Source organism: Herpailurus yagouaroundi, unplaced genomic scaffold, assembly GCF_014898765.1.
Source record: "Herpailurus yagouaroundi ecotype Mexico unplaced genomic scaffold, PumYag 77, whole genome shotgun sequence".
NCBI lineage: Eukaryota > Metazoa > Chordata > Mammalia > Carnivora > Felidae > Herpailurus > Herpailurus yagouaroundi.
The window spans coordinates 23,940,484-23,952,276 of record NW_024412388.1 but is presented as its reverse complement, the minus strand read 5'-3'; the positions used below and the strand labels follow the sequence as shown (position 1 = coordinate 23,952,276).

The following is an 11,793-nucleotide window of genomic DNA, read 5'->3' as shown; positions in this document are numbered from 1 at the left end:
AGCCTTAGTTTTATCTTGCAGACAAACTGCATTTATTAAGTCATAACTTTCCCCCCATTTTTATTAAGCACAGACATCTGTGCTTGCCAGCTAGATCCTTAGATCAGCATGATAACCAGTCTACACCAAATGTCTGTAGTGATCTGACAGAATTTCAATCAAAAGCTAAGACACCAGACATTCTGGTTTGTTGGGGGACTTTATCATGGGCACCAGTGTGATAATCCTTTTGCTTTGGGTGATGAAGATAAGAAAGCTCTTGTCCCTGCACTGGGTGCTTGGGGGAAGCAGCTCAGTGAGCCCAATAGGTTTGCCGGGCTCAGCCAGTTCAGCCCTGTTGTCCCCTGGGCTGCCATGTGCTAGAATCCTGGCACCAGACCAGCCTCCACCCGGGGCTAGATCTCCCCGTTGCCCTACCCTGAGTCCCGCCTCTGCTTGCCATCCTCCGGGGACAGCTCAGTGCCCTTCCAGGAAACAAGCTTCCTCTTCGACAAGCAGCACTTCTTCCTGATGGGATTCCAAATCCTGCCACCTTGAAAACACCACCCCTGACTATGGTTTTCTGTCTTGGGCCACCCAGAACCTGTATCACCCCTTTCTGCATGCCAAGCTTCTAGATACCTGAAACGTGCCACCATGTGTCCCCCGGGCCTTCGTTCCCTGGGCTGGGTGGTCCCGGGTACTTCAGCAGCTCTTCCCTGAGCACTGCTCACCTGGGTATCCTGGTCCTCTGAATTTTCTCCAGCTCATCCGAATCCCCCCAAAGGGAGGCCTCGGGCCCACCAGGGGACTGAGTTCAGCCAGCAGGGTAGAGTAGAAATGAGGCCATTAGGGGAAGCTTCTGTTGTTTCTTTGCTCCCACTGAGCCAAGTGTCTACTGAAACCTGCCTCTAGAGTGGTGCCAATCATAGTGTCGGCCTTGTGCTAGGCCAGGGCCGAGGAGCCCCAGGCCTGGGTTCGTCCCCGTGGGTTGGTCCCTGTGGGTAAGTGGTTCCGCAGCCCTCACACCTCACTGTGCCCACTGGACCTCCGAGCCCGGCTACACGAAACTCCACACACAGCTTTGGATCCTAAGGCCAGCGGGAGTGCGGAAGGAGAGGGCAGCCCGTCCCGCCTGGCAATGACCGCACATCTGTGAAAATGGCCACGAGCGCCAGGTTGGTGAGTCATCCAAGGGGTGGATGACCTACTCAGGCCGTACCTTCCACCTGCTCTTGGAAAGCGTGATGTCTAAGAGGAGGGGTGCGAAAGCATTCCCGGGCTGGGCCCCTGGCAGGACCGTGCCTTCGCCCCATTTCTGGACGGGTGAGGTCAGAGGGAGCCCGAAGCTCCATTAATCAAGTTAAGCAGAGCCGGTGGTGCGCACGGCCGAGCCGGCCCCTGCCAGATGCCTCCCACCCTCTCAGCAGAGCGGTGCTTCAGACTGCACTCCACTTCCTGCTCTGGCAACGGGGATCGGGGCCTCTGGCAGCCCTCTAATCATCCTGGTGGCAGACGGAGCATGTCTGCGGCTTTCTCTTTTTATCCTGTGAGTTCAGAGAAAGTAAATGCGAGCCCGGTTTCCAAGAAGGGGAAGGTAACAGTAAATCAGTCTGTGAACCCTGCTGTCTGCCCACCGCTCCCCGCCCCGCACACTGCTGCCGCCATCTCCCTTACCTCCCAGAGGCCGCCAGGCCCAGAAGCGGACAGATGTGGCAAGGATCCGGGTCCTGGGCATTGGAGGGTTGGCACCGCCTGAGGGGGCGGCACCGCGTGCGCTCTGAATCCTGGCTAGGAGCCCCTCTGGGATCCAGTGTGTTGGGGGTGGGGGGTGGGAGCGGTCAGCAGATACTAGCGTTCCAGTGCTGCCTGTCTGCTCCCCTCCCCCAAGTTTCCCCACCTTCTCTCTCCTCACCTAGGCAGCACAGATTTTGTGCAATGACAAGGAAAGGGAACATTCAGTGCCAGGCTTTTAATTACAATTGCTTCAGGCTGCTGGCCTCCATGCCAAATGGCCACATGGAGAGTGTTCTATCACACCAGAAAGCCAACAGAGTCCAGTCTATGGTGTGTGCACCAGGCGCCTGGTGAGGACGGGGCTCTGTTCCCGCTGGGAGAAGGCTGGATGGACCCAGATTAGTTCGCCCGGGCCTCAGAACAACTGGGCTTTAGCCGGAGCCACTCGGCCAGATGGGAATGCCTGCCGGGACCCTTACAGCAGACTCCAGGGAAGGCCTGTGATTGGGTGGGAGGGGGATCTTTGGGAGGAAGGCCAGGCTGCGGAAGGACGATGGGGATGGATGGTACCGTGGGGCACAGCCACTCGAGAGGAATATGATAATCCTATCCATGACACTTCCCAATCTACAAAAGGCTTTCCGCTTTCTCGAGCATGCTTAATCCTCCCATCAATCCTGCTTAGGAGACAGGGCTCAGAGAAGGGAAGTCACTTGCCCGGAGTTAAACAGGCAGAAAACCAGGTCTGGAGCCCCAGCCTCCCCCCTGCGTCCAGCAGTCTCCACGAGGAGGTGGGTCCCCCAGGAGCCAGAGGAGCAAGCCCAAGGCTTGCACACCCTGCCGCCACCAGGGCAGCCCTCGCTCAGGGCAGCACCGTGGTGACACTGGTGAGCACCACGTGCTCAGGGACTTTGGAGACGGAGCACCGGCTGTGCAAGGAAAAGGACTTGTGGCTGGCAGAGGAGCGGGGGCTGGGGGCCTTCGGAGAGCCGCAGGGACCCAGGCCAGGCAGGCAGCAGGAGAAGGCGGCCTTAAACTGCTCCCGGAATTTGCCTTGGTTGGAGACAGAAGACACAGCCATAAGGAGATGGACGAAGCAGGAAGGGCCTTGGGCCCAGGGACACCCACGCAGCTCCAGCCAAGCTGCCTGTGAGGGGGTGGGAGGGCGGAGCAGAGCTGGGATGGAGAAAGCCCGAAGGCGACCTCGTCACTGCCAGGGAGAGTGAGGACAGAGGCCCTGGAGCAGCTCCCAAGGAGAAATGCAATTTTCATCTGATTCCTTGACTGCGCTCTGGCTCTGAGCCGGGCTCAAAACGTGGTGTCTGGCTCAGGGGCCTGGGGCCACCTCTGCCCTCCTTGGCGAGTAGGTGGAGGGGCTCAGGCCCCCCAGCCGGGGCTAGGCTTTCCCTACCTGTGCCCCATGGTGATGGAAAGAACAGCAGCAGCCTGCACAAAGCACGGTGCCGGGCACCCCTGCCTCCCCCCCCCCGCCCCCCTCTCATCCCAGCACCCTGAGAGGCTGGCAGCTTTTATCCTCACCTCACAGGGGAGCTGCATAGAGGTGCAGAGACTTGCCCGAGGCCACCCAGCCAGAGTTCAGGCCTGGTTCTCATTCCAGAGCCCTTCGCTTCAAGGGGAGGACAGAGTAGGGAAGGAGGGACTACCACAGCCACCTCGGTCAGCCAAGGGACACCAGGGAAATAGATGATGTCCAGAGCAGAAACCTCCTTGACCATGCTTCTGTGGGGCCCCAGTGGAGGGCTGGGCACACAGTAGGTGCTCAGTTAATGCAACCCAGACAGGAAATGCCCAGCAAGAAGTCTGCTGCCGCCTCTGCCGCAGCCCTTATGTCTTCTGTTCTCCCCTCTGAGCTCCGGGAATACTTCTTCAGTCTCAATGAGGGTTGTGGTACAGACCCCTGGCCCCTCCTTCTTCAGCCTTTCAACCTTTTCTCAAAGATCACTTGTGCCCAGGCTTGAACAGCCATCTGGACCAGTTTGTTATGCCTAGTTCTGGGGCCAGACGTCTTGTGAGCCACTCTTCTGCTGAACCCAGGTGGGTCCGAGGGTGGAGGGGTTACCATCCCGGGACTGGGAGGTCCAGCGAGGGGCGCAGAGGGGAGTGGCCTGGGGTACGGCTGGGGGAGTGGAGACGCGGGGACTTCCAGAGAGGGGACAAGATGGCTGGTCTTGGGGGCAGGTGGATCCAGGGAAAACCCCTCTGTATTCTGGCCACTCTGCCTGTACCTGTCTAGCTGGGCATAGGGAAACCCTTTCCTGGCCCTGGGCCGTCTCTGCTGGTGACCCTCCCTTCCCCCGATGACTCAGTTACACAGTCACCTTCCCAGGCAGGCACTCCCGGCACCTCTTCCCACAGGCCTGGCTCCTTCTGGAGCCTGTGTTGGCCAGACCGGCCGACTGGAGGTCCCGCTGTGCAGGCACCAGGCGGGGGTGGAGGTGAGCTGGCCTAGCCCCTGCCTTTCCCACCCCCTCACTGGTCTGCATAATCTGTACAACTGGATCCGGGCCGCTGGTGGGAGTGAGGCCCGCCTTCCACTCAGACCAGGGCTCCTGGGCAGGGCCGAGTCTTTCCTGATGCGGGTTCCCAGAGCAAGCTCACGACGATCCCCAGGAGGGATTAGGGGCCATCCCTTTATTCAGCCTGGATTGGGGGTTGGCAGCCTGTTGTCCTGGGCACCGCTGCCACCCTCGGTCGCCCCGCCTCCCCAGCCCACTCACCACTGAGGAAGTTGTAGATGATAGGATTGGCTGCACTGTTGGCATAGACCAGCCAGTGGGAGAAGGTGAAGCAGGCGTAGACGGCCTCTCGGTCACTGGCTTGGCGGAACATCCCAAACACCCTAGGGCCGAGGGGACCACAGTCAGAAATGGAGTAGATGTGTGTGCATGTGTGCAGGTGGGGCAGGAGTCGCTACCCTCATCTAAAAGACAGGAAAACCAAGGCTCAGAAAGGGAAAGTGATTTGCCCAAGGTCACACAGCCCGGAAGCCGCCACGCACAAACACACACCGAGATCGGCTCCTGACGAGCAGCCCGCGCTCCTTCCCTGCACCCTGCGGCCCCTCACGTGCCAAGCCCCGTCTTCCCTCCGCTTCGAGCCCTGTCCCTCCAGACGCCTGTGGGGCCTCGTCCCTCGGTCTCTCCCTTCCTTCAGATCTCTGCCAGATGTCATTTCCTCAGATGAGCTTTTTTTTTTTTTAAAGATCGTATCTTAGGGGCGCCTGGGTGGCGCAGTCGGTTAAGCGTCCGACTTCAGCCAGGTCACGATCTCGTGGTCCGTGAGTTCGAGCCCCGCGTCGGGCTCTGGGCTGATGGCTCAGAGCCTGGAGCCTGTTTCCGATTCTGTGCCTCCCTCTCTCTCTGCCCCTCCCCCGTTCATGCTCTGTCTCTCTCTGTCCCAAAAATAAATAAACGTTGAAAAAAAAAATTTTATAAAGATCGTATCTTAAAACACATACACACACACAACCGCACCAACTCCTGTCACCATCGCTATCCTCTTTCCCTATTTTATTTGTCTTCATAGTAGTCTCACTGCCTGCCAGTACAATAGAGACTTATTTCTCTCTCCCGCTAGATGTAGCCTCCACGAGGGCAGGGACTTTGTCCTGTGGTCACTGTTCCCAGCCCCTGCGATCAGATGGCTGGGTAACTAGACAGAAGAATCTTCACAATAGCCCTGGCAGGCCAGGACTGTTATTCACGTTATACAGACGAGAACTTGAGGTTCGGAGGCTTGGAGAAGAGAGATGACCCACCCCAAGGCCACACCGTGGGTGAGTGCCCGAGCCGGTCTTCCTGCAAAGCAGAGAGAGCCCCTTCCTCCGGGCCCACACCCACCCCCCCTTGTGCTCTCACCTCTTGAGGACATTGAGGACACTGATGGGCAGGTAGCAGAGGGCAAACACCAACAGCACCACCATCAGCATCTTGGCCGTCTTCCTGCGAGCTCGCACCTGCTTCACCTCGGCCAGGAAGGCCCGGGCCCGAGGCGGGGGCTCTGTGCTGGGGCCCTGTCCCTGGTCCTCCGACTGGTCTGAGGGCCGCTTCCAGTTCCTCACCAGGGCCGAGGTGGTGCCAGGGATCTGTCCAGCACACACAGAGATGGTGGCGGTGGGCAGAGCTCCCGGGGAGGGTCTTTCCCCTTTGCCGGGTCCCGCCCCCCCGGGGTGGACCCTGGGGCAGGGTGCAGGTGGGCGAAGGGAACAAACGCTCTCGCCGCCATGCGAAGAAACCTAATATTCACGACGAAGACTGACACTCCGGACTGGAGGGTGAACAATGCACTTTCACTTTCCATTAGCTCATTGTGAGCCCACCCACAACGTGCCTTCTGGGAAAGTGTCACTGGCCCTTAGTTAAAAATGACGCAACCGAAACTCAGAGAGGCAGAAGACTCTAGATCATCAGCTCCTGTTGTGGGTAGGGGTAAGGGCGGGGGATGAGTTGTGCCTCCCCCTGGCCTGTGCCTGACTGTGGGGAGGCCTGGGCAAGGGGTGAGCAGGTGGGCAGCTCGGAATGGCCTGGACCTCAGAGCACAGTCCCTGCCTAGGTCAGTGACCGGAAGCCTACGAGCGTTGCAGGCTCCCGGAGCAGCCATAGATATCCTTGAAGTCTCACACTACTGGACACCTAGATCACCCCCCACCAGAGGGGCGCGGGGCTACAGCTCAGGAAACTGGGGGTCTAGGGCCAGCTCAGCCACCCGCGAGTTACGTGACCTTCCTCGATCGACTCGCTTTCCTTCTCTGAGCCTCAGTTTTCTCATCCATTAGATGAGCACAGTGACTCTCGCCATCCTGACTGGGGAGCTGTTAGGGGTGGATGGTTAAGTGCTGGCAGACTGCGGGCTGGTCACGTTCTGGTCTGTATCCTCTCATTGCCCAAGCACGGGACCCAGAACTTGGTCCTGCTGGTGCCAGGAACTTCTGAGCAATTCTCTCCCCCACACTCCACCCCAGACAGAACCTGCTGTTGGTCAGTTGAGATGGTTGTGAAGACATTCCTGCTACTAGAACGATGATTAGCTATTAGATACTGAAACTGATATTAGTCACTATCCGGTTCCAGGGGAGGCACTAGCACTTTGGCCTTGACCTTGCCATGTCCCTAGGCCTTGCCTCTCTCTGGTTGCAGCCAGGATGGCATGTTCTGAAAGCACAGGACTGTCTATTCCCTTAGACCAGTACCCCCGTCCCCTCCCAGCCCGGACAGTGACACCAGAGTGGGCCTCACCTGGCGGCCCCAGAGCTTGCGGAAGATCTGGAAATAGGCCATGGCCATGAGGCCCAGCGGGGCCAGGTAGGTGACAATGAAGAAGCAACTGTGGTAGATCTTGGGATAGAGGTCATCTGTAGGGGTCAAGAGATAAAAGGGCTGGACCCACTGTGGGAGCGTCCAGCTTGTCGTGCTTAGCCATGCCACCCTCCCCCAACTAGAGCCATGGAGCCCAAGCAAGTGGCAGGGCCTGATACAGACACCGTGGCAGAGAGACCCCGCAGCTGCCCGGCCTGGGGGTGTCCATTCTGGAGGGACTCCTAGCAGATGTCTAGACTCGAGGAGGTACCCACCCTGGAGGTATCCCTGGTAGGTGGCTGTTCTATGGCATCCACGAAGGGGTTATACCCACCCTGGGAGGGTAGCCGGTAGAAGGCTACTCCAGGGTGTCCTTTTGGGAGACACCCACCCTGGGGGAGCCCACCCCAGAAGTACACGGACAGACACCTGCCCTAGGGGTATGTGCCCCAGAGGTGCCCATTTCAGGGATGCCTGCTCAAGGCTCCCGCCGTTACCTGCCCAGTGTTCATCACAGACCGAGAAGAGCCGGGTGCGGTTGGCTAGCTCGGGGAGCACGCTGCGGCATTCCATGACGGCGGCCTGGGGCACCATGACAGCCAGTGACACAGCCCAGATACCCAGGATGGAGCCACGGGCACGCCGGGCGGTGCTCTTGAACAACAGCGGGTGGCAGATGGCATACCAGCGGTCCAGGGCGATGAAGCTGAGAGTCAGCACTGCCACCGACACAGACACGGCCTGCCCCATGGGGACAGGACGTCAGCTTTCTGGGAGGCCACCCACAGACGTGGGGTGAGGGACGGGGCTCCGAGCCCCGAAATACCAGGCAGCCAGGGGTGGTGCACGTCCCGACCGCGCCACTCACTGGCTGGGCGCATGTGGGTAGATCACTCACCCTCCCTGAGCCTCATCTGCAGGACGGGACCATGTCAGCCACCTGGAGGGATTCTTATGAGAATCCATGAAATCATGGATGGAAAACGTCCAGGTCGAGACCTGGCCCCTACTGGGTGCTCCTCTACGATGAATAACTTACGCTCATGGAAACTACTCCATGCCACTGTTCTCTTTATCCTCACCACAACCCCGTGATGTGTACTCGCACCCCCGTGTCACAGATGACGACACTGAGGCACAGAAAGGTTAAATAATTTGCCTGAGGTGAATGTCCTCACCGCTCCCCCCCCCCCCACCCACCCTGTCTTTATTCTCAGGGTTGCCGGGGTTAATCCATTGAGCGGAAGACCTGAAAACGATGGAAATCCGAGAGGCATTTCTCTCTGCCCAGGATGCCATCCCTTCCCCAGGCCGTTAGGAAAGAGCCTCATCCTGGGAGGCAGACACAAGCCTAGGCCAGAGGTGAAGGTGGGCACTGACTCCAGGAGAGCACTCCCCCCTGCGCTCTGGGGTACGAGGAGAGGGTCGAGGGGTGCAGCTGAGGGTCCATCCTGGCCTCTGGTCAGCCCTCTTTCCACCCCACCAACCCCATCTGGACATCCTGATTCCCACCTCTGGGGAAGGGAAGGCCCTGGCCAGGGATGGTAGGGGAGGGGGGATACTTTCCAGCGACCCCCGCAAACCAGCCCCCTTGAAATCAAAGAACAGGCTCAGCGTGCATCTGCGTCTGTCACCACCGGCTTGTGCCTCTCTCCTCCACTGTGTCCCAGGCGCCTGGAGGTGACTGTACATGTGTCCACACATGGCTGTGTGGGGGAGGGTCTGCGGGTGTCACCAGGAGGGGATCTCTGCAGGGGGAGTGTGTGGGGCTGTGTCTGTGTCCTCAAGTGTCAAGCCTCATGGCCTGCCCCCGCTGATAATAGAGAATGACAGTGCAGAGGAACCGAGCCACCGTGTCCTGTCTGAAAGGCAAGTCTGAGGGTCACTGAGGTCTAGGCAAGGCCGTGGTTTCTGGACTTGGGATGACAGAGGGGTGACGAGCAGCACCCGGGCAGAGCTCACCTGGAGATAGGGGATGACCTTGCAGAGGGCGTGACCGAAGAGCCAGGACTCAGTGATGTCCACCAGCAGGCTGGCTGGCAGGCAGATGGCTGTCACCAGCACGTCAGCCAGGGACAGGTTGACAATGAAGTAGTTGGTGACCGTCCTCATGTGGTGGTTCCTCCACACGGCCAGGCAGACTGCAGGGCAGGTGGGGAGGTGGGAAGAAGAGGAGGAGGTGAAGCCAGGGGCAGAGCCACGCCCATCCTAGCCAGTGTCTCTCCCCCCCCCACCCCCCCCCCCCCCCACGCTACCCAAACCATCCCCCACACTACCCAGCCAAGGGAAGGTAGGGGAGGGGGAGAGAGAGAAGTGAGGCCCAGGACCCCTTCCAGTCCCCAAGGGAAATCCGCAGCACCACAGGAACCTCAACACCTACCCAGCGTGTTGCCCACCAGGGCCACAAGGAACACAGCCACGTAGGCAGCGATGAGGACCCACTCGTACTGCTTCGGGTACAGATAATCGCGCCACAGATAGCGCAGGAACTCGTCTTCGTAGTCAGGAGGCACCGGTGACGGTTCCCCACCACCAGTGGGGGTCCCCGTCTGGGCCCCTGGGGTGGCTGAGGGCTCCATGAGCTCAGAAGCTGCTGCAGCCGAGGGGCATCCTGGGCTCTGCAGAGGGAGGGGAGCCCGGGCCTGGCCTCAGCCCACTTCCCTTGCACCTAGGTCTCTGGGGTCCCAGCCCCAAACCTCCTGAAGAAAGGAGGGGAGGAAAGAAGAAAGAACATTAGGAGTGTGCCAGGCAATTAGCATATAAGCTCCCTCTTAATTCTCACAGTGCTGTTAGGTTACAGTGAGCCCGAAATAGATGGAGAAAGACAGATGTGGCTCGCATCTCAATTTCATGCAAGTTGCTCTTGGGTAACTTACGTCGCCCTTTTCAGCCTCGGTTTCCCCATCTATCCAAAGGAGTAGTAATCACCTGCCTCACAGGGCCACGGTGAGGCGTAGTGAGGTCTAATGCATGTCTAGGGCTTTACCCACTGAGGGGGGGCGGGGAGAGCCGGCTTCAGGGTCGCCTGGGGCTACCATTAGAGAACCCTGCTTTGCAGAAGCAGCTCAGAGGGGTTGAGCCCCTTGCTCAAGGTCACCAAGCTACTATGCCAGGTCTGTCTGAATCCACCAAACACCATAGATTTGTGAGGGGAAGCCATCCCGATGGCAAATGTTCTCTCCTGAGTCAGTTCACAGGCCTGAATTTTTTGGTTGAAAAAATGGTCAAGGGACGCGTTAGAGACCCAGGGCCCGCCCCCCACCCCAGGTCCAGACCTGGACCCTCCCGGCTAGGATACACACACACACACACACACACACACACACACACACACACGGGAGAGGTGTAGGGAGGAACCGACCACCTCCCCGGAAGCCAGAGAAGAGCCCCAGGCTCAGCGGCCAGGCCCCTCAGACCCCCGGGGCCGCGATGCGCCCCGACGGCCGCCAGGGGTCGCTGGGCCGGCGCGCAGGCCGCTCTCTCCATTCATAAATCGGGCCTCGCTCCCCGCCCCTCCTCTTTCGCTCAGACCCCTCCTTCCCAAGGCTGGGCAGGAACGACCCCGGACGTGTGTGGGAGGGTTGCCGGGCCCCGGTGACCGCTGGGGGGAGGGCGAGGGGGGCTCCTTCGTACCCCCTCCCAGCGCCGGCGAGCCCACTCCCTCAGCGGGACCTCCCTGCACCTCGGGCGCTGTGGGAGGCTGCGGGGAGTAGGTGGGGGAGCGAGGGCGCTAGGGGTTCTGCAGAAGCCTGCCGGGAGGAGGGCACTGCCTACTGGGGACCCCGCCTCCCAACACCCAGGTTTTGCCCCAAGACTCCTGGCCCCCGCCGAGGGTCCTTTGGAACCCCCTCCCCGGGCCTGGGGATCCCCCAAGCCCCGCACCTGTTGGCTCCGGGACCCTGGCGTCCTCGGCTGCTGGTCCCCGGACTTTGCACCGGGGACTCCGCCTCCCTGCCCGGAAGGTCGGGCTCCAGGGGCCCGGGCCGGGGGAGGGGTCCGGGGAAGCCCCCTCCCAAGGCTGCGCTGCCTGGGCTCGCTCTGCTGGGCGCGAGCTGCGGCTCCAACGCGGGCTCTGGCTGGGCGCGGGCTCCGCCGGCCTGCGCGCCGCGGGGAGGTGGGGGGGGGGGGGGCGGCCGGGCGGGGGGGGCCGGCGGGGAGGGGAGCCCCCAGCCGGTCTCGGCTTCACGTCGCTCAGCCCGAGACTGGGAGGGCGGGGGAGACGCTCGTTCCTCCTCGTCTGCCACTTCTTGCTTCCATCCCACCTCCATTCACGCGTCCGTCCGTTCATTCATACGTTCGCGTTCAGTCGGCATTTACGCCTCCGGTCCCTGGGCGTTCAGAGCGCACCTACTGTGTGCTGGCGGGCCCCGGGCAGCTTCGGAGGGCCACAGCGCGGAGGAGGGGGGGGGGTCCCAGCGCCAACTCTCCTCGCGGCCTCACCTAGCTCACGAGGATGATGGCACAGGTGGGTCACAGAAGTGAGAGCCGGTGCCTGCACCGCCCCCGGCCAGGCTCCAGCTGCAGCTGCTGCAGTGAGCGCCCTCCTCGTCCATCTCCCAGCGCGCCCCACCCTGCCCCGTTCTATCTGCCCCCCTCCATCCTTTTCCTTGGTACCTACTTTAACCCCCTCCCAAGATGTATGGATGGTAGGTGGGGGCAGGAAGAGGGAAGCCAGAGGGGCTGACTAATGCAACAAACACGTACTAAGCTGTGTGCCAGCCAATGAGCTAGAAAAACACAGCTGCCACTTGCATAGGCCCCA

General features: G+C 60.5%; 1 protein-coding gene across 1 annotated transcript; it reads right to left on the bottom strand.

Moving 5' to 3' along the window:
- Window positions 1–1,936: 1,936 nt before the first annotated feature.
- On the bottom strand, window positions 1,937–11,101 carry HCRTR1 (hypocretin receptor 1). The gene is made up of 8 exons (XM_040467530.1): window positions 10,914–11,101; window positions 9,412–9,730; window positions 8,994–9,172; window positions 7,529–7,772; window positions 6,972–7,087; window positions 5,595–5,821; window positions 4,455–4,576; window positions 1,937–2,769 (listed from the first exon to the last, which is right to left on the bottom strand). Exons 2-8 carry the CDS (start codon window positions 9,608–9,610, stop codon window positions 2,579–2,581), a joined length of 1,278 nt encoding a protein of 425 aa, XP_040323464.1. The 5' UTR covers window positions 9,611–9,730; window positions 10,914–11,101; the 3' UTR covers window positions 1,937–2,578.
- Between the last annotated feature and the right edge of the window lie 692 nt (window positions 11,102–11,793).

Coding starts and splice junctions, on each gene's coding strand:
- HCRTR1 (XM_040467530.1), bottom strand. CDS start 9,610: ATGGAGCCCTCAGCCACCCCAGGGGCCCAGACGGGGACCCCCACTGGT. Junction 7,088..7,528: donor CTGTGATGAACACTGGGCAG/GTAACGGCGGGA, acceptor TGACCCCTACAG/ATGACCTCTATCCCAAGATC. Junction 2,770..4,454: donor CATCTACAACTTCCTCAGTG/GTGAGTGGGCTG, acceptor TCTCCAACCAAG/GCAAATTCCGGGAGCAGTTT.